Source organism: Hakea prostrata, chromosome 7 (genome assembly GCF_041222555.1).
Source record: "Hakea prostrata isolate BN-2017 chromosome 7, UWA_Hpros_2, whole genome shotgun sequence".
Classification (NCBI taxonomy): domain Eukaryota; kingdom Viridiplantae; phylum Streptophyta; class Magnoliopsida; order Proteales; family Proteaceae; genus Hakea; species Hakea prostrata.
The window spans coordinates 13,190,082-13,211,369 of record NC_142606.1 but is presented as its reverse complement, the minus strand read 5'-3'; the positions used below and the strand labels follow the sequence as shown (position 1 = coordinate 13,211,369).

Below are 21,288 nucleotides of genomic sequence, written 5' to 3'. Positions count from 1 at the left end.
TGGCGCGAAACGGAAAGTTACTCACAAAGTCACAACTCAAATAAAATCTACTTGGCTTGTTCGTAAGCTCACAGGGCGTACGATAGTGTTTTTTTTCTCTTCTCTCTCTCTCTGGTCTTTCCCTTCTGCAACTGCTTCTCCTTCTTCTTCTTCCTCGATCTTGAATCTCTCACCTTCGAGGATAAACGAGTCGTGTAGGTGTCGTGAGAACCAGAGAGTCAGAAGGGCTAAATTGAAATTTGTCATTGCTGCGACCAATCTTCTTCCTCATCCTAGGGTTTGGTCCACAGACGATCGTGAACTCACAGCCAAAACAGCCGCCGAAACATGAGAAGAGCCCTCCGCCCGTCTCGTGGTGTCTCCGAGCATGCCTCCGCGCCGGCCGATGATAACTTCCATATCCATTGTCGTAAATCGGTGGAAGCTCCTTCTTCCATTTCTCCAGTTTCGCTCTCAAATCTTCAACCCCTCCGCGATCTACGCTCCAACCTTCCAAAATCGAGCTTCCTACCTCCGCTGAGGGGAATAAGTCATCCGCCGCCGCCAGCCTAGCCGCCACTACTGACGCCGGTGGACCGATGTCCGAATACATCGATGTGGTAGGTGTCGCCGCCGTAATCATCTTTAACGGCGTTGCTCCACCAACGGTACTGATTCCAAGTTCTGAACCGTTAACAATGGAGCCGCCTTTTTGCGACGCGATATCGTTAGTATTGATGGTCTCGGATCCATCGCTCTTGCAGCGGCGAAGTTGGATCCTGGAAGCAAAGTGGTGATGGTGGTGAGGAGTGTGGGTTTCTTCCCCCATTAGGTCACGGTACGCGACGGCGGAATTAGCGACGGTGTAGAGTGGCATGCTTCTCATTGAACTATCAAGAACTGCAACGCCGATGTTGAGAATACCCTGAGGACGGCCTGAGGGACGCCGGATTTGCAGAGCTACGAATCGCAACCCTACATGGTGGACGGAGGCTCCTCCGGTACGGACTTTAGAGTGGACGAGGTTGCCGACGAGCACTCGTACGGTTCCGACGCGGACGTCGCGGAGGCAGCGAAGGGCGTAGATTTCGATTGTGACGGAGGAGGTATCGGATTGGAGGAAGTGGTCGTCGACGCGGAAGACAAATTTGTCATTCCAGGTTGGGTCGGTGTTTCCACGGCCGTCGACGCGAGTGGAGAGCTTGCGGTCAGGGTGAACCCAGGCGACGGCATACGTATGCATCTTACGAGATAGAGGTTCCAGGTCTTGGGCTGAAATCACATTGATCTCCAGGAGCTGAAAGGCTGGCTTATTTATCAGAGCCATGGCCATTGATTGATTGATTGACAATATGGTGGTTTCCGGCGGTGTTCCTCGCCGCCGCCGCCTACGAGGAGGACGACGAGAGTAATGATGGAAGGAGGAGGGTGTTGGCAGTTGCCAGTTGGTACCCTTGTACCAGCAGGAGGAGACATAGAGGAAGGAAGAGATATATAAGGAGGAGAGAGGTGTTATGGTTAGGGAATGACAGATGGAATATTGAGGAATGGACCTGGACTCAGACCTGGACCTGAGGATTTGCTATTTCTGGGATTTCAAGCACATTCAAACAGCCGGGTATGGTTACTTCTCCTCCCCTTTGTTTTCTTTAGGTGGTTCTTTTTATGGCAAAGTATGGAAGTGACCTTGAGCTGGAGAAAGGATACAGAAATGGGAAACATACCTGTATTTCTATCCGCGTTCACATCTTTACAATTTCCAATTGTGTAATTTCCTGCAATTAATTTTTAGGATTGTGACATGTGACTTTAAAAAAATTCTAATGGTCAATATAAAACTCACAGTTGAAACTACGTCTTGTGAATTCCCCAAATTTCTCCTGAACTTTCAAAAGATGTAGTTTCTAATATGAGTTTCTAAATTGACCATTGTATTTTTTGAAAACACACGTTACAATCCTAAAGATTAATTGCAGAAAATTGTAGAGGTTGTGAACCATTTCTATCCTTTGTAGTCTCTCTCTCATGCAAAATAAGGCACACGCCCTCCTCCCCACTACACTAGAGTTGAAAATTTTTAAGCAAGGCTTGAGGAATGTGTTCCGCTCGTCTTTGATTGATGAACCCCTCTTCTGAATGTATGTTGAAAATTGAAATGGTGTGAAGGGAAAATAATTCTATCTACTATTGTAGATGAAGCATCCGAATTCCACCCACCACTCTGCGAGTCCAAATCTTCTATCCATTAGGGTAAAATCTGTACTCTTCTTACATTTCTCCATCACACAATATAATAAAGAATTTATATGTAACTCATTGAGGAGTCATACTTTTGATTCATTTTGTTAATAATCAGAAGTAGACCTCAGCCCTAATTTATGAGGGAAGCATAAGTAAAAGATCCACACTCCATTCATGCATGGATTAAACGAAACCATGTTTTGAATTAATGGGACCAATATCAAGAAATGGACCTGATAAATTCCCCCCCCCCCCCCCATCCATGCCCGGAGTCTCCTCCCCTGGGCCCCAAGCATCCGCATTACCAATAATCCCTGGCCCAAACAAAGCTGAGGCCAAATTGTTATTGGGCTTGTTTAGAATGGGTGGGCTTGCCTTACCTCATCTCCTTTAACTTTACTAAAATATGAAGCTGCTTCTTCTTCTACTTATTTTTATTGCTTTTGGATAGTAACTAAAGTAAAGCAAATCTTTAGAGGAGATATGCCTGTTTAGCAGGAGATTATTGGGAAACATCAAAACCTGGTAATCATTTTCTTTTCACTGCTTTCCTTAGAAGCTAAGTATAGTCCATTGTAATGTGCTTTGGACATTAGGTAGATATTGGAAGGATTCTTGTATGTTTTATTGTGGTAGTAGAAAAATGATTGTTTGTGCCACCATGGGATCTCTCCACCACCTTGGGTGTGAAAGTAGAAACACTGTGCTACATGAGAATATATGATTTGGTTGATGTGACAAAAAAGTAGGTATGCATCGAGTTTGGATTTGCTGGTCCTAGAGCCCAGAGGGAGGGATGGGGAACAACTGCACACCATATTAGTATCACCTTTGAGGCATAAGGTTCTCTTGATCTCAAAGATCAAATGCCCACAGATTTTATGGTTTGAAACTGTCCCTCTAGTTACATCTCCTTAGACATACTGCCTTCTAGAAGTCTATTATTATTGTTACATTTAAAGTATTTAAATTAACATGTGGCTTACTCATTACAAATAGAAAATTTTAATTTTTTGAGTCATGGCCTCATGGGTAATAAATTTTACATTTATTTAATATCTTGAATTGATAAAGTTAACTTTTGTTACATGAATGAGATTCAAATCTGTTCTGATGTTTGTCGTTCTGGGGGGAAGAGATTCAAAAAAGCTCAATCTGTACGATTAAAATCATGTCGATCAAATAAATTTTGGATGAATTCGGTCACCCACCAACACTAATTTTTAAATTATAACTCCGTACGATTTGAAATCGATGAAATCTAAAAAAAACAGGCCTAAAGACCTGTCAAAGGAATTAAGGGTAAATCTATCTAGTACTATTAATACTTCTTGATGTCGCTCTCAATTGCCTTTTAAAGGAAATTTAGGGTAAATCTATCTAGGAATTTTTGTAGTTAGGAATTAAGATTTGATAAGAGATGTTTTCTACCACATATTCAGAAGGAGAATCAAATTCTAAATATTTATAAAATAAATCTGAATAATGATGATAGAGCATCAAAGGAGGATTATCACGGACTCTTGCAGTTGTGCCGAATCACATTGTGAGTCAACTAATCATGGTGAGCTTTTGAAAAAGAAAATAATAAGAAGATGACGAAAGCATCCAGTATTCAGGATTCAGGTTTGAACCAAAAAATAAATAAAAAAATCAGCATTTAGGCGATGACAAAGCTACTTGGCGCTGGCCCCAGAAAAAGAAGCTACTTGGCTAAAGTAAAGGTCAGACAATGAACAAACCAACAACTAGAAAACCACCACCTTCCTACTCTTCGTCTCTCTCCGTCTCTCGGAAGGGTTTTAAGCCGTTTGCTTCGTAGTTCTCAGGCTTCCATTTCCCTGTTGGAGTGCGAGAGGGAGAGAGAGGAGGAGGCCTTAAAGTTTCATTTTTTTCTCTTTCAAAGCTTCAGAAACCACCGTAAGATGTCAGGTAGTCAGGGCAAGTAGCGATCTGAATTGGGAAACTATTCTTTCAGAGTCTCCAGGATTAGCAAAACTTGGGATATTCTTCGTTTTCTCCTAGACTTCAGAGATGTTTGGGTGTAAGTGTTTTTGTTGGAGCAGAATCTCTAATTTATCGTCTCCTCCTCAACCGGAGCCTTTTTCTCTGCCGACCCCCCTTCCTCGATGGCCTGAAGGTATGCATAAACTTATCTTTTAGTTATGTTGTAAATTTTGGTGATGGGCTTTTCTTGTATTGGCTTCTTTTACCTTATTCTTCTGTCGGTGTTTATTTTGGGGCAGTTTTTTCTTCATCTCTTTCAAGTTTTAAACAAGTAATTGGGATTTCCAAGTTCTTGGCTTTTTGGTTATGTATGTGGGTTCTTAGTCATATAGGCTGAAGAGGTACATGACAGCTTTGAATCTTATTGTTTGTTGTTGGGGTAATCTGGTAATCTTGTATTATTATTAGTGATTGAACCGAACCGGTTTCTTTTGGTTCATGTGGTTCAAGTCTTATTATTAAGGCTGGGGTTTTGGTTCGCGGGTGACGGTGTGCAACTCGGTTTTTCTGATTTTCATTTGCTCTCTGCTACGGGTTCTTGAAGCATCTCTTGAGGGTTTCGTTCATGGCTTCCATCTTCGATCTTCTGTACCTATGGTTCTAGGTGGTTGTTGATCATGGAAAGATAGGGCTTCGGATCGTGTGAGCAAGGCGATCGTTCGATGGTCATATGAGAACCAGATACATTGTATTCCAGGTTATATGTTCCTTGCTGTTCTTCTTCTTTGGTTTGTAATCACCCAAACCTATAGTGGTTGGATTCCCTCGAGTCCCGGGCGTAGGCTCAAGGCCGAACTCCGTCATCAAACACCTGTGTCTTCTTCTTCTTCTTGCTTCCAATTTCTTGTTAAATCACATGATCGGTTGGCTTGACTAGGTTAGGGTTTATAGGTTGATTAATTCAGTTGATTCAATAGATAATTGATATGAGGTAATCACCTAATGATAACGTAATTTGAGACCTGGGTACATCATTTGTGTTTATTTCTTTCTGTGATGGAGACGAAGTTTCCCTTTTTGTTTCCTTCTCCATCACTGTAAGTGTGATTCCTTTTTACATGGATTACTTCTGCTTTTGATGAGTTGATGCCTTCTTGCGGATTAGATGCTTTTTACATGGAACGGGGTCTGCTATATATTGTAAATGTATACATGCTGCTGCTGAACTTAAGGATGTTACTTAAGCAACTTTGTTACCTGATTAAAGTGATTATCCAACCCCATCAAAAAATGTGGGGTCTATGTTGTGTGTCACATTTTGTTGACCACATACCCAAATTAGGAGCTTTCATCTTGGATCATCTTTCTTAAATGGTTGATAAATTGTTGTTTCTTGTTTACTTCTGTTAAATTTTTGCATCCTTAGATATGGGTTTAATAATCTTCATTACCATTTATTGACGAAGAGGTGTAATGAATGTTTTCCTTTTCTAGGTCTTCTATCCTTAGATTCTTGTAGCTGATGTTAATATTCCTCCTATGAGCACACTTTGCTATGGACTATACATGTTACATTTTCTTCATTTTATAACTACACTAGTATGCAACGGTAATCCTGCATCTTTTTACATTTTTTATTATTTCCGGTGTCTCTCTGGCAATTTGAAATTCTCAGCTTTAATCTATCAGGGGAAGTACAATATGTTCATACTCTTCTTGTTTTTAAAATTTTTCAGTGGTCTTCTCTTTAATTTTGTGATCAGTCATTTTAAAGCTCTTGGGAAGTTTTTTCATCTCATAATGATGGATGTGTCTTTGTGATCCTTCATTTGATTCTTTTCATCATCTGTTATTCCAGCTCTTAGGCAGTCTTTGGTATAGTTTTTGTTTTATTTTATTTTTTTTTACTCAAGTAAATAGTTATGGTGGTGTTTCCATGTTTGGTACAATTTATACTGCCTATTTCTATTTTAAAGGGGTTAATAAAATACAAAAGCCAAAAATAGGTCTCAACTTGTTTTTTACTTTTCTATGAAAATCGTTTTCAGTTGTTTTTGCAGTGGCATTTAAAACACATGTGCTTCAAATGTGTATTAGTGAGGTTAAAACAGCAAATTCGTATTCTTTTATAAAGCCCTCTATATTTTCACCAAAATTTTCTCTGCAATACAAGACGTCATTCATCTTTTTCTCCACACCTTCAGATGTTTTTCTCTTGCTTCAAAACCAGGAAAGAAGTCAAGTCTTCTCTATTTCGTTCTTGATCAACACATAAACAGACCATCCAACAACAAATACCACAACATATTATCAGAGATTGTGGACTAAACATCACCTCTGAGAGTTTTAGGAACTTGAATTTAACTTGGCTTGATTCGATAGTCTAAAGAAATTTATAACCTCACTTGGTTTTCAATCTATGTGCCACCTTTGAGTATTATTTTTCAGATCACTCTTCACTGAGAACTTCAGCAGTCACACCCTTGTCCTTTTCCATTTGTTTCCGTACGTTCATCCCTCTGCCCCCCTCCAATAGACACTTCACCACCCTAGCACTTTCCATTCTACCCCCTAATCCATTCTTCTCAACTTTCAGCCTCAAAGGTGCCTTCAAATCCTCAACCAGCGGTACAGCATTCATCCTTTGTTCTGCATGGAATGGCCAAGTAATCAATGGTACCCCATAAGCCACGCTCTCCAAGGTTGAGTCCCAATGACAATGGGTAACAAACCCGCAGGTCAAGACATGGCTAAGCACTTGAATTTGAGGAGCCCATGAGGGTATCACAAAAAACCCTTTCCTTCGGTGCTTTCTAAAAATCCCTTTAGTAGATTACCAAAAAATAAAAAGAATCCCTTTAGCAAGAAACGCAAAGGGTCTTCGATGTCTTGAGGACCTGAATTGGTAGCATTTAGGTGAAGAATATGATTAGATACTACATAATAGAATTAACTTTGGGTAGCTTGTAATTCACAGGAATTGAGTTATCTGAAAACCTTCATCCTTTTGCCCTATTTCTCTCGCAACCGTCTTGAAATTCAATCTTCACTCTAACGAAGCATGTTCTTTTTCACAATGTAGCGCTATTTTCGCCTCTCTGACGTGTTTCCTCCATCTTTGTGGCGTGTTCTTCTACTTTAGCGGCATGGTTTATTTTTAATCAAAAAAGGATTAGGTAATTTAGGGAAGACTATCATAAATGACCCACACTTCATGGTAGGAGCGGATTTATGTATCTTTTTTCTATACAAGTTTTAAAACTTATAAAAAAATAATTTTTCAGAGATATGCCAAACGTACTTTTTAGTAAAAAATTTATTTTACCAATTGAATACCAAATGTCTTTTATATTTTGGCCCAAAATGATTTTTTGTACTGATGCTGAAAAATGGAAAAGAGTCGAAAATGAAAATCATGCAAAGAGAGCCTTATTCCTCAAGGTTCATAGTTCTTCTTCCCCCCCCCCCCCGGCTTCGCTTTTTTCTAGTATAAATTGGGGGGCCAATCCTGTTGTAGTCCACCTCCAGCCCAGATATGAAGCTGTTTGTGGTCCAGGCTACCATAATTGGATTCTGATCAATTTTCAGTTGTAGCCAATTAATAAATGGATTTTCTTTGAGTTGGAGTTGCTTACTTAGTTCTTCTGGAATTGATTTAGTTTTTGACAGGTAAATGGGATATGAATATCTGAGGGTATTGTACAGTCTTAGTTTTTTCTTCTTCCTTTCTTTTTACATTTTTTCTTTTTTTCACTTGATAATCTCTGAATGGCTGATTATGTAGGTTGTTCCTGTGATCAAGTCATCTTTGTCCTGTTTTATAGACAAGCCACATTGAACTTGGGTTTTTGAGCTTTTTAGTTCATGGATTATGTTAGGCTGCAGATTGTTCTCCCGTATGCATGTCTTGATGATGATATTATTCAAACCCAACAGAACACAATCCACTGCTGAGCATACTCTGCTTATATATCATAAGGATCTTGGCTTGCCAGTCTTGTTAATTCCATGTTTTCATTTTTCTTTTAAATGAGTTACTTTGCCCATGTTGAAGTAATTTATTTTTCTAGGTCGAGGTTTTGCAAGCCAAAGACTTTGTTTGGGAGAAATTGAAGTTGCTCAAATTACCAAGTTTGAGATTGTTTGGAGCTACAGTTCATTGAATGATAGCAGAAAAGGTGCTGTGTTCTATAAACCCATAGAAATCCCAGATGGCCTTTTCAGCCTTGGTTATTACTGCCAAACAGCTGACCAGCCTTTACGAGGGTTCGTTCTTGCTGCTGGAGAAGTGGTTCATTCTGATTTAAAAGATAGGGATTTTTTCCGCACAAGTGACTCACCAGCTCTTACCAAGCCCGTCGACTATACACTAGTTTGGAGTACAGATGACTGGGATGGCAACAGTCCTGATGGATGTGGTTACTTTTGGTTGCCTCAAGCACCTGAAGGTTATAAAGCTATGGGACATGTGGTCACCAACCAGCCAAGCAAGCCTTCCCTTGAAGAAGTGAGATGTGTCCGAGCTGATCTCACTGAGACCAGTGAAACCAATGGTTTAATTATCAGTATAGACTCCAAATCTCCCAAGTTCCCATTTCAAGTTTGGAAAACAAGACCCTTCCATAGAGGAATGCTTGGTAAAGGTGTGCCTGTTGGAACATTCTTCTGCAGTAGTTACTGGAGCTCTGGAGATGAGCCGAATATTGCATGCTTGAAAAACCTTGATTCAAGCCTGCACGCAACGCCAAATCTGGAACAAGTCCATGCTCTTATCGACCACTATGGTCCTACAGTTTTCTTCCATCCAGATGAGATATATTTGCCTTCTTCTGTGCCGTGGTTTTTCAAAAATGGAGTCTTGTTGTACAAAAAAGGCAAGACGGATGGTGAGGCAATCAAAGCTAGTGGCTCAAACCTTCCAAATGGCGGCAGTAATGATGGGGAATATTGGATAGACTTGCCAAATGATGATCGCCGTAGTAGTGTTAAATGTGGCAACATAGAAAGTGCAGTACTCTATGTTCATGTGAAGCCAGCTTTGGGGGGAACTTTCACAGATATTGCGATGTGGGTCTTTTGTCCCTTTAATGGGCCAGCCACTATCAAGATTGGAGTTTTAGATTTTGAACTTAGTAAGATAGGACAGCATGTTGGGGACTGGGAGCATTTCACCCTCCGAGTAAGCAACTTCACTGGTGAGCTCTGGAGCATATACTTCTCACAGCACAGCGGTGGTGAATGGGTGGACGCATGGAACCTGGAGTTTATTGAAGGGAACAAAGCAATAGTTTACTCCTCAAAACATGGTCATGCAAGCTTCCCACACCCTGGGAGCTACATTCAAGGTTCTAAGAAGCTGAAAATTGGAGTGAGGAATGATGCTGCTCGAAGCATCTATTACGTGGATTCAAGTATCAAATATCAAATTGTCGCAGCTGAGTATCTTGGAGATGGAATTGTTACAGAGCCATGCTGGTTACAATATATGAGAGAATGGGGTCCAACCATTCTATATAATTCACGAACAGAACTTGACAAGATAATTAATCATCTCCCATTGCTCATTAGATTTTCTGTGGAGAACATTTTTGACAAGATCCCAATGGAACTTACTGGAGAGGAAGGACCTACTGGACCCAAGGAGAAGAATAACTGGGTGGGTGATGAAAGAATTTAGGTTGGTTTCATTCTTCCTCTCCCATATAGAATTCCACCAATATTACCAATCTGGGGTGTTTCAGTCGTTTTCTCCTTGTGATTGCATGTATAATTACTCATTCCTTTAGGTATATTTAACACATGAGAGATGTTCTTTGACTAAAAGTCAATTTTTAGAGAGAGGAGAGAGGGACCATCCCAATAGTTTTCTTGATTTGGTTTGTGTTTCATTCTGTTATTTGGGATGCTTTCAGTTTCATTCTTTGTCTTCCTAGTCATTTTCTTCTTGCTAAGGATAAAGCAAGAGCTGATTTCTTGTTGTCTACCAAGGTTGGAGGTTCTTGTCCAGATTTATGTTAGAAATCAGTTATGAGTACATATTGAGTGAAGATTTTGTTGTAAATCAAAGATCAATACATTTTGAATTCTTGTGTGAAAAATTTTTGTGGGGATAATAACAAGAGGTTTTTCTTATATTTATTGGAACAGCAGATTGATGGTTTTTAACTAATGCAAGCTTTATTCATCAATACTTTTTTTTTTTTGGTATTTGAGGTTCATCTGGGCCAACTTTTTGCGCACCTCGATTACATCCTCAGTGGGTGTTTTGTCATCCGCAAGGGTCGAACCTATGATCTCTCACTGAGAAGTATGGATCTTACCATTCTACCAACCCTGCATTGACTATTCATCAATACTTTGATGAGGTTGCAAAACCTTAATATCAAGTACCTCCAGTGTTCTGTGCAACTGGCATGGACCATGTGGTCTCAATTTCGCTGATGAGAAAATCATTTAACCTAGGATTGCTCTATATTGCAGTAATTCTAGACATGTTCATTAGGACAATTTTGTTGAGACCCCGAGTAATATGCAGAGTAACTGGAATTTCAAGAAGTCTTGGACATTAGTGCTTTTTTAATGATGATCTGCTGAGATTTTGATTGATATAAATCTGCTTTCAGAATGATTAAGGTTACTGTGGATATTGAATGTTAAGCTCTCAATCGGGTAATAATCTTCCACCCAAAATGCAAATTCTCAAGAACTAATTGAGAATGTACAGTATTTTTGAGATAAACATCTCTATGTTTGGGAAGCCACAGACAATTCCAAATGAAAGAAAGCCATGCAAAGGGGGAATTCCATCAAGTTGCTCTGCGGGAAGACATGAACACAGTCTGGATAGTTTTGTGCTCCCTTCATCTCTATGTTTTGGAAGCCACAGAATACCAAATGGAAGAAAGCTATGCAAAGGAGGAATCCCTACAAGTTGCCTTGTGGGTAGACATGAATAGAGTCTGGATACATCTGTGCTCCCCTCACACATCTCTACCGCAAACTTGGGATGGAGCCCACCTGAGTACTAACGACATTAATCAGAGGCAGGACCCCCAATGAGCTCCCGTGGGCCCTTCCTAAATGGTGGAAGGTGTAAAAGATACATAGACCTCTATACTCGTGAACAAATGCCTCCATAAGAACATTTTGTTCTGAAGTATTTGCCTCAAGCTGGTGAAGCCCCTAAAGATTAAATGAAGGCCGATAGGGGTGTCAACAGTGTGGTTTGGGCTGATTCTGGGTTGGGTTTTACGGTTTCAAGTGTTGTAATATTAGTCCCACATCGACTGATGTGGGAATATGTGGAGAGGAAGAGGCTATAAAAGAATGCCTCTTCCTTCTTCTTTAATCATCCCAAATATCTTCTCTCTTGGATATTTCTTTATTTATAGTGGAGTTTTCTCTCTTGCCCATATATTATTGTGTCTTTCTTTTCTCTTAGTTGTTATTATTGTGTTCTTCTTTTCTCTTATTTGCTGATTGTTCTATTCGGTGGGTTCTTCATAACCCGACAGTTGTTGGGGCCTGACACCAACATCAAGCTGAAAAACACCTAGTCTAAACATGGCTTGTTAGCAAAGTAACAGTTTTGGGCCGGTTTTGGCTTGGTGCAATTTGAGTTTGAGCTAACTAATGGTTTATGGTGTGTAAGAAAAAAAAATAGTTGAACATCTTGCAACAAAAGCCAAAATTTCATGCAAAGCAAAATTGTTATTGGTAAATTTCCGTTAAAAAATAAAAAATCATTCCACGTTGTAAAAACCCACCCACCCTATAGAAATCAATAACCCAAATAGTAAGTAGTAACAGAGATTGTAAGCTCATTCCTCAGGCTCCACCAGATGGTCTTCTAAAAACAAATCCTCAAACCAAAACTCCTTTTAATATCTATCTTGTGATATGATTGATTGTCTTGAAATTGGGTTTTTGTTTTGTGATAATGTAATTATTTTTTTTTTTCTTCCTTTCATGAAATTTGTCTTTTTTTTTTTTTTGGTATTTAGTTTGATATGCAAAAGAAATACTTTTCAATTGGATAAGTATTTACCCAATTATAACAAACTTAATACATTCAATTGGACATTCTTATTTAATCTTTTTGATTGACCCTTACAAATGGTAGAATGACTATTTGATCTTTGAATTTATGCTCAATTTTTTCTGATTGTCTATGTCAACTGCCTAGTGGTAATACAATGAATCATACACTATTTAATGTACAACTATAAAACATGTTATAACAGGTTACGCACGTAGTTTGGTTTCGAGCTGGTAGTGGCTATGCCCTCCTGAACCCAAACACAACTCATTAAGGTTCAATTTAGATCGGTTCGAACTATATATAACAAGCTGATGCAGTTTAATTTTGACGATTCAAACTACAACTTGACACCTTAAAGCCTAATAAGATGAAACTGAAACAGAAAAAAACCAAGCCTTCCCTTACTGGACCAGCTTCAGTTTTTGGCCCTGGTTCAGCTCTGAACAACAGTTTGACACACACAAACAAACACACAGCAACCATCTGGAATGCATTCTTCTTGCCTTGATTTTGTCTTCATGGATAAAGCCATCCTATAATTCTATTCTTCGCTTTTGATGGAAAGAAGATCTGTGTCATAGTTATCCAATAAACTTGTTTTTCTTTCTGAAATATCCAGAAGCGTTTGGCTGGATTAACTTTTTAGAAAGTAAAGTAAGCTCCACTGATGTCTCTCTACTCTGTAAGATGTGACTTCGACCAGCAAAAGGTTAATAAAAGATTATGGGTGCCGACTGGATCTTTTTGGAATAAGCTTTAATGAAGAGAACTTGTTTCCCTTGGCAAGATAAGATCATAAGAGATAGGAAATTAGATTTTTGGATATGTGTCTTTTTAGAGTAATAACATAATATATCTTCTAAATGTGATTCAATATTGATGTAAATTTTTATGTTTTATCCGAGTTTTAGACTCAATCTAAAAGTACAAGTTCTTCTATGGCGAGCTTGACAAGTACGCCTCTACGGCAGAGCCGAATGGCAGGTTCGAACCTTCTCTGCACTTTTAATGCTATTACTGCGACAACAGCACAAGTTTTGTGTCTGCCCTTGAAGCGTGTTTTGTGTCTACCCCTGAGACATGTCTTGTGTCCCCTTATGTAAGTGTTGGTATTTATTTGATGCTGGAATTTTTGTCTAAATTTTAAGTCAAAGGTTATTTTATTTATTTTTAAATATTTATTGTTTCTAGAAAAACCCTATTTTTCTCTCTCTCTCTTTTTCTCACTCTCAAACCATCTCACTTTCACTCCATCAATTGGAAAACAATTTGTAAACCTAAGAGATTGGGAGGTCTTAACATCAAAAATATGGAAATGTGGAATCTTGCACTTATAGCTAAAAGGGCTTGGGAACTTATAATTGGTAAGCAATCAATTTGGTACAAATTAATGAAGGAAAAATACTTCAGAAATTGTAACTTTCTGCAAGCCACAGCACCTATTAATGCATCATGGGGTTGGAAATCCATTATCAAAGCAAAAGACTTGATGTTACCTGGCATTATACATATGGTTGGCAATGGCAATAATATCAATCCATGGATGGATAGATGGATCCCAGATACTCCAACTCTTCAAGCTCCACTGCCACTTCCAGGTGAGTCACCTAACCTAGTATCTTTCTTTATAGATACTGAAACAACTAAATGGAATGAGACCAAAGTTAGAGATTGGTGGCCAAATGATCTAGCAGAAAAAATTCTCAGCATTCCATTATCATTATTAAGCTGTCAAGACAAAATTATGTGGGAGAAAACATCAACTGGCATTTTCACAGTTGCTTCAGCTTATAGTTTTTTTTCGGAAAATCATAATCAGAGTCCTTCAATACCATGGCTTGTCTTATGGCACCTCCCACTGCCCCCCAAAGTCATTCATTTTGTTTGGAAACTGCTGCCTGGTAAGCTCCCTACACCTGCTCTTTTATCTAAAAGAGGGTGTAGAATCAGTGATATTTGCTCACTCTGTTCACAAGAAAGAGCCACCACTAATCATATCTTTCTTCATTGTCACTTTGCCAAACAGGTATGGTCAAAGCTCAGAATTTGTTGGTGGAATCGATCCACAAATCTTATAGATCAGATTTCTCATTGGTTAAATTCAGCAAGAAGAAACAGTTCAGCATTGGAGGAACTCATACAACATTTACTTATGTTGTGGCACATTTGGTTAGCTTTCAATAATGCTGTCTACTCTAGACCAGTGAGTAATCCATATCATATATGGAGATCTGCTCGATCAACAGCTGCAGAGCATCTAGTCCTTCATCAACATAGCAGATCAGGAAACGAGTTCAAAAGCATTAAATGGAGGGCACCTCCTTTGCATTTCATCAAAATTAATGTTGATGGATCTGCAATCAGCAAGGGTTCCAACAACTTCCAGGCTGGATTTGGTGGTATTGCTCGTGATCACTTGGGTCACACTCTCTTCACCTTCTACTGTAAAGGAGGAAACTCACAAGCAATTCAAATGGAAGCTGCTGCAATTCGAGAAGGACTGAAGCTAGCTATCTCCTTCAATCTAAAGAAAGTAATTATTGAAAGTGACAATGAAGCTGTTGTTAGTCTGATTAACAACAAGTCAGAGACTCCACCTTGGAAGATCAGTCATTACATACATGATATCTTCAGTCTTTCCTCTCTGTTTGATGTTTTAATTGTAAATCATACTCATAGAGAAGGCAACTCTGTAGCTGATAGATTAGCTTCTTATGCTGCTGTTTCTCAGGCTTCTTCTTTTTCTTTTTCTCCCCCACCTTTTATTCTTTGGCTTTTGCATTTTGATGTAATTGGTACTTTGTATCCCAGGGGCTTTTCTTTTAAATGAATTCAACTCTTCACCAAAAAAAAAAAAATTAAAATATTTGACAAATTAAAATTATTTATCATTTAATAAAGAATGAGAATTAATACTAAAAAATCCTATTAAACATTTATGACTCTCGTTTTGTTCTCATGACGAAATAATGACAGCACTATTCCTCGAGAACACTCCAAAAAAAATCCCAAAGTATACACAACCCCTCATGAGAATTTACGACCGTTGGATCAGATCGGAATCCGCAAAGAACACTCTTACATGAGGATCTGATGTCAGCTGGAGTGTTGTCGGGTTGTCAGATGATGTCATAATGCAGTAGTCCACTTGTACGGCTACGATGCCATCGGACGGAGAAGGTGCCATCAAGTACTAATCACGGTGGGCGAGGCGTGGGAACACACATAATAATTCCACCGTAATCCCACTAACTTCAGATTTCTCATTATGACGAATATATCCTCTCCCTATCAGTGGACCCCACCTAAGAGGATGATGTGGACATTTGTCTCCTACGCTCGAGACATCGCCGTACGGTTTTGATGGAGAATGGCGGGAGTCTTACCAGGTCGGACCGTTCCGGTCGGCTCGGGAGACAACAACCGCGGACTCCAACGCTCTTCCTTAACTCCGGACCTCAAAACCCTCCACAACCAAAACTATATTTAACACCATATCCTCATCGAACTGCCAAGATTTGTCTCTGACCTAACCAACCAAATGTGGGCCCCCACGTTTCCCCGTTAACAACGCGCTCCCTGTCGGCCGACGTGGCACTCCCTTCGATACGATAAGCCACGTGACACAGGGTCCCACCATGTCGGGTTGTCGGTTTGGTCTTCACAATCTGTTGCTTCAAGGGCCCCCCACCTCCTTTCCTTGTTTGTTTGGGGAGAATGGAGAATAGAGAATTAGAGAGAAAAACCAACTTCTCCTTATCTCACGGAATTTCAAAATTTCGCGACATTCTAATCTTCCGACCATCATTTTAGTTTTCTCCGGTCTGACCATTGGACCGGGTTTGTTTCTTGGTCCAATCTCATGAACATGGTTTAAAGTATTATTATTCCCACAAACTCTGCTGGTGCGAAAGCCTTCGGCACCGAGTGTTCTTTCCACTCCCTTTGCATAAGCGACCTTTATTCACGATTTCGTAAATTTTAAATGACAAAAATATGAATTTTAAGAAAAATATTCCTCAAGTTGATAGGTTTGATTTGAACCGGATCTAGTAAGACCGGTTCCACTTTCTATTTATGGTAAAGGCAAGAAAAAAGTGATGGCAAAGGTAAGTGCATGGAATTCAAAATTGGGGTACCTCTTTTTAATGTTTAACTTTTAAAAACAAATTTTCACGCTTCTTGGCCCATTAAAAGCAGACAAGTTTGTAAAAGAAAAAGCAAGGGAAGAAATCACACACTAGAAGATGCTTTTAGCTACCACTATAAGGGAAAAAAATAAAAAGTAAAGAACATTGCTTTTAAACTTTGAGTAATACCTAATTATTAAAGTTGGTGATGCTTAATATCAATCAGTGCATTCAAGTATTTATCCCTAAGGAAACACCCCCCCCCCCCAAAAAAAAAAAAAAGAGTCAGTTGATTATATTTTCATTGACAAAATTGAGATCCAAATATTAGATAAACCTAATTTGAAGCACTGAGAACGATAGAGTCTTCATCAAGAAATCAATAAAGGATCTACCCAAAAAAAACCTCTGTCATCTTGAATATACAATCAAATGAATTCTTTACGATGGAATTCAAATAGATCATCATATGTATACATGCATCTATCTAATATTGTGAATTCTTTACGATGAAATTCTAGAACATCATACATGTACATGCTTCTATCTAATCTTGTAAACATTTTTCTTTCTCAATCATATATGCTTATGATATTCATGAAACCTAACTTGCTAATATTGGCGGAGAATGAAATAGGAAGTCTTCCGTGTGGATGGTCCATATTTGTAATCATCGTCATTAGACACATTTCAACTGTACTCATTGTGTTAAGTTTTTGGTCATGCAATTCAACATGATAAAGACACCTTTCATGATTTTTCCGGTGACTCAATTGTATAAGATGATGATAATGATTACCGTAAAAGAAAATACTTCATCAAATGGAATGGCAGCTAGCGATATATTAAAGGTATAATATAATTTTCCACATATGAAGTGTCCAAGCTAACACAGGGCCAACAAGAACACACACAAAGGGTGTTGGATGGTAATACAAGTTTTCCATAAGTTTTTTGTCAATTGGATACAACATACAAGGCTGCATCATAAGTCATATTTTCATACCTATAAATCTTCTTTCTTCTATAGTTAACATTGGTGTGTTAGAAAAATAAGAAGGTTGAAACCTTTATATGAATATGGCTATGATAAATTTGTTATCTCTTAAATAAATCATCTCAATTAGTGTACTGAGCCGTGAATCCTTATGTCTTCCATTAGCGATAAAGAGTCTTTTCCTTACAAGAATGCAATGATGTCAATTAAGACCAATCATCTACCATAAGAACTGGGGAAGATTAGTACAAACTGATTTTTATATATTTATTGCAATAAGAGTTAGAATAATTAATTGAATTTAAACATTAAAAATTATTATAGGTCAATATCATTGATTATCAAGGAAGCCCATTTTTTATACAAATTAGTTTCAACAAACCCTGAAATCATATATGCGGGGTATTCACTACTGTTGTCGGAGCCAAGAAAGGAGAAGGGTTTTCTTTTGAGTAAAACATGGGGCCCATATGTTTTTTTTTCCTACCCCACCTTTGCAAACAAAAGTAGCCTAAAGTACAATTGGTGAGAGGGGAGAGCATAAAATAGAAGAATGAGGGTAAAATTGATACCGTAAAAATTAATTAAGGAATAATTTTACTGAAAAGAAAAAGAAAAAAAAATTGAAAATTGAGAAATGAGATGAAAAAGAGAAAATGAGAGACGAGAAAGAAGGAAAATAAAATAATGGAGATGAGGAAGAAAATAGAAAAGAGGAGAGGAGAATGCACCACCAACGCCAAACACATGGGACCCACCACCATGAATGCCTCCACCACACAACTGACCGGTCTGACCATTCCTCCTATTCTTGCTGCCCGGCTCAGCCCAGCACACACGCACACATTACAACTCTCTCGATCCAGTAACTGGAGAGAGATATTCGTGTCCCTTCTCGCTTCGTCTCTGTTCCTTTCCTTGGTAGTTTGTACTCTTCTTCTCTCTTAATTCCTAACTCTTTCTTAAACCCCTCACATTCCCATCTCTCTCTCTCTCTCTCTCTCTCTCTCTCTTTCTTTCCGTATTCCGTTCACTTGAAGCAGAATCTCTAGTCTTTTAAGCTCCTCTGCAGAACTACTTTAACCTCTGAACTGTACTTATTGTTACAGAGGGAGAAAAAAACAAGGAAATTTTAATGGAAGGTGTTCTGGGTTTAGCAGGTGGTGGTGGTGGTGGTGGCGGAGGAGGAGGAGTTCCTTCTGGGAGTTCTGGAAATGGGTCGATGTCGACGGTGTCGAAGGCGGAAGTGGTGGAGCAGGACTATGTGGGTATGTTGTCTGAGGTTTCTTCTTATCCAGCTGAGGCTGAGCTCGAGCTTGGGCTGGGTTTGAGTCTGGGTGGTGGTGGTGCTGGTGGAAAGGTTGTTAATAAGCCATCTGCTTGGGGAGAATATGGTAGGATCTTGACGGCTAAGGATTTCCCTTCTGTTGTCTCTCGTGGTTCTTCTGCTGCTTCTTCTTCTTCTCCTGGAACTGCTAGAGCTCATGCTTCTGTTACCACTCCTGTTTCTGGTACCAAGAGAGCTGCTGATTCTGTTGCTCAAGAGGTTGGATCTGGAAATGGTTCCAGGTATGATTCATCAATAAAGATCAACCTCGCTTGTTCTTGAAACTTTTCCTTTCCCTTGTAGGCTTCGATATTACCCCTAATCCCCGAATTTTGCTAATAAAATTGGCAATTTTTCCATGGCGAACAAGTATCTATAGTACTAGTCTTCTGTCTTACTGTTTGGTATATATGATTTTGTTCCATTTTCATACTTTTTGTACCTTATTCTACTTAATTTTTGGGTTTTGTGGATCTTAGTTTGCGGATTCTTTCTATCTCAGTTAATTTTTTTGGGCTGATTGAATAACTGAATTCATTCCCATTATTTTTTTTTTTTGGTCTGTCTCCTTGGCAGCAGTCAGGTTGTGGGATGGCCACCTATAAGGGCTTATAGGATGAACAGTTTGGTTAGCCAATTGAAGGTCCCATCTGCTGAGGAGGAAGAACGTATCATCCCTGAGAATAACAGGAGTAAGGATGCCCTTGCTAAGGGTACTAACAATGGTAACACAAAGAGCAAAGGAAATGTTCAGGAGAAAGGGCGCCTGCCCAGTTCCCTGTTTGTGAAGGTAAACATGGATGGTGTGCCCATTGGAAGAAAGGTGGATCTGAATGCTCATAACTGCTATGAGACCCTGGCTCAAGCTCTGGACGAAATGTTTCACAAACCCAGCACATCCGTTAATACTGCTCGTGAGTTCTCTTAGCACTTATGAGTAATCATTTATGGATGGTAAACTTTGTATGCCATCCACCTTGCTAGGGTAACTAGTTCATCTTGAGGTTTGAACTCGTTAGAAATGATCTCTTCGGGCTTTATCTGTGTTACTGAATGAATGCTTTCTCTGCTGTAAATTAAAGCACTAGTTGGTTGTTACTAGCTCTCCGATGTTAGATGGTCCATTTTTCGTTTCATCTGAGACACCCTCTGTTACCTGTTCTTTTTTATTTTTCTCTGACTTATAAAAAAGTAGCAAAAATTGATGCTCTTGTGACTATTCAATAGCTGATGGAGTCGATGTTGATTTTTTCTTTTTTATGAAATCAATTTACTGTTCTGTATGATGGTGAAAATGAGTTTGTGAACTTGGTTCAGGTGGAGAAAAGGAACATGGTGTAGTAGTGGAAGCGGATAAGCCTTCAAAATTGCTGGATGGATCATCTGAATTTGTGCTGACTTATGAGGACAAAGAGGGAGATTGGATGCTCGTGGGAGATGTTCCTTGGGGGTATGCATTCATTTAATCAATACATGATATACAGTATATACATATTATAAATGCAAACATGATCGGCTTTGAGTTAGAAATGCTTGCTTTTGAGGATTTTGTATTGATTCACATGGGTTTTGGTTCCTTCTGGTTATTTTCCTTATCGTTGTATGCATCACTTATATTTTGGGATAGTTCTTCTCAGGAAACAATTAGATGCAAGGTTCTTGCCAATTTAGCCAACAAAAAATACATGGTGTTGGCATACTGTCGTGTTGAGAAAGGGGGGGGGGGGGGGGAATGGGAGATGAGGGATGAAAACTTACACATGGGAAATGCTTAAACACGGGGTTTATAACATGATCCAGAAGGCAGATTGGGATTTTTGTCCCAGTCTTTGACCTTCTTTAATTTTGTGTCCTGTTGAAGTGGTTATCCTATTGATCCCCCCCCCCCCGGCGGGAAGCGGTTACCTCAGATCAGACCTGTGTCTTCATGTCAGAAGCCTGAACTGTTACTGTTGCCCCAAGGGACCGAATGGGGCTACCTTTGAGATACTGCTTCGTTATTATTTTTGTTATGCTTACATGTTATTTGTATGTAGGATGTTTCTTAATACTGTGAAGAGGCTACGAATCATGAGAACTTCTGAAGCTAATGGTCTTGGTATGCATCTATTGTCAACATCATCGTTTTCATAACCTTGATAAATTTGTGTCTGATTAATGCTTCTTTTGCAGCTCCAAGATGTCAAGAAAGGGATGCAAGACAAAGAAACAAGCCCAACTAATATCCTGATTTCGTTTCTTAGTAAAGTAAGATGATGAAAATCCACACTTAGAATACTCGAGGAAAAGAAACATAGAGAAACTGAAGGGTACTTTGCCTCATAAAGATTGGTCTCCCTGTGCTTGTTTGATTGCCTTTTGGTTTTTGTTCTCGCCCATTCTCTGGGAATTATAGCCTTCATTTTGATGTTAAAGCACACATGTTTCATTTTCACCTTTTCTTATTCCATGCAACACAGTTAAGGGCTGTTCTTTTTTTTTAATTTTCTCATACTGTAAATATGGGAGTGCTTGATTGCAAGGGTTTTCAGTTTTGCTACAACCTGGTTGGACTCAGCTTGCTTTGGTGGTGAGAAGGAAGTTGCATGGTTTCTATTGTTTTAATCTTTGTTTCTTTCTGCTCGAT

General features: G+C 39.1%; 3 protein-coding genes across 4 annotated transcripts; 2 read left to right on the top strand and 1 right to left on the bottom strand.

Moving 5' to 3' along the window:
* Positions 1 to 169: 169 nt before the first annotated feature.
* LOC149009910 (uncharacterized) lies at positions 170 to 1,306 on the bottom strand. Its single transcript, XM_089162385.1, has one exon. The coding sequence runs from the start codon at positions 1,304 to 1,306 to the stop codon at positions 170 to 172; it is 1,137 nt and encodes a 378-aa protein (XP_089018511.1).
* A 2,207-nt stretch (positions 1,307 to 3,513) lies between these two features.
* LOC149009909 (hypothetical protein At1g04090-like) lies at positions 3,514 to 10,684 on the top strand. The gene is made up of 2 exons (XM_089162927.1): positions 3,514 to 4,360; positions 8,238 to 10,684. The coding sequence occupies exons 1-2, from the start codon at positions 4,255 to 4,257 to the stop codon at positions 9,842 to 9,844; spliced, it is 1,713 nt and encodes a 570-aa protein (XP_089019053.1). The 5' UTR covers positions 3,514 to 4,254; the 3' UTR covers positions 9,845 to 10,684.
* A 7,516-nt stretch (positions 10,685 to 18,200) lies between these two features.
* On the top strand, positions 18,201 to 21,288 carry LOC149009908 (auxin-responsive protein IAA13-like). Of its 2 annotated transcripts, none has more exons than XM_089161157.1 (5): positions 18,201 to 18,904; positions 19,239 to 19,576; positions 19,980 to 20,112; positions 20,699 to 20,760; positions 20,835 to 21,288. In XM_089161157.1, the coding sequence occupies exons 1-5, from the start codon at positions 18,471 to 18,473 to the stop codon at positions 20,882 to 20,884; spliced, it is 1,017 nt and encodes a 338-aa protein (XP_089017283.1). In that variant the 5' UTR covers positions 18,201 to 18,470; the 3' UTR covers positions 20,885 to 21,288. The 2 variants fall into 2 exon arrangements, with proteins under 2 accessions (XP_089017283.1, XP_089017284.1); XM_089161158.1 differs by having other exon boundaries at positions 18,202 to 18,904; positions 19,242 to 19,576.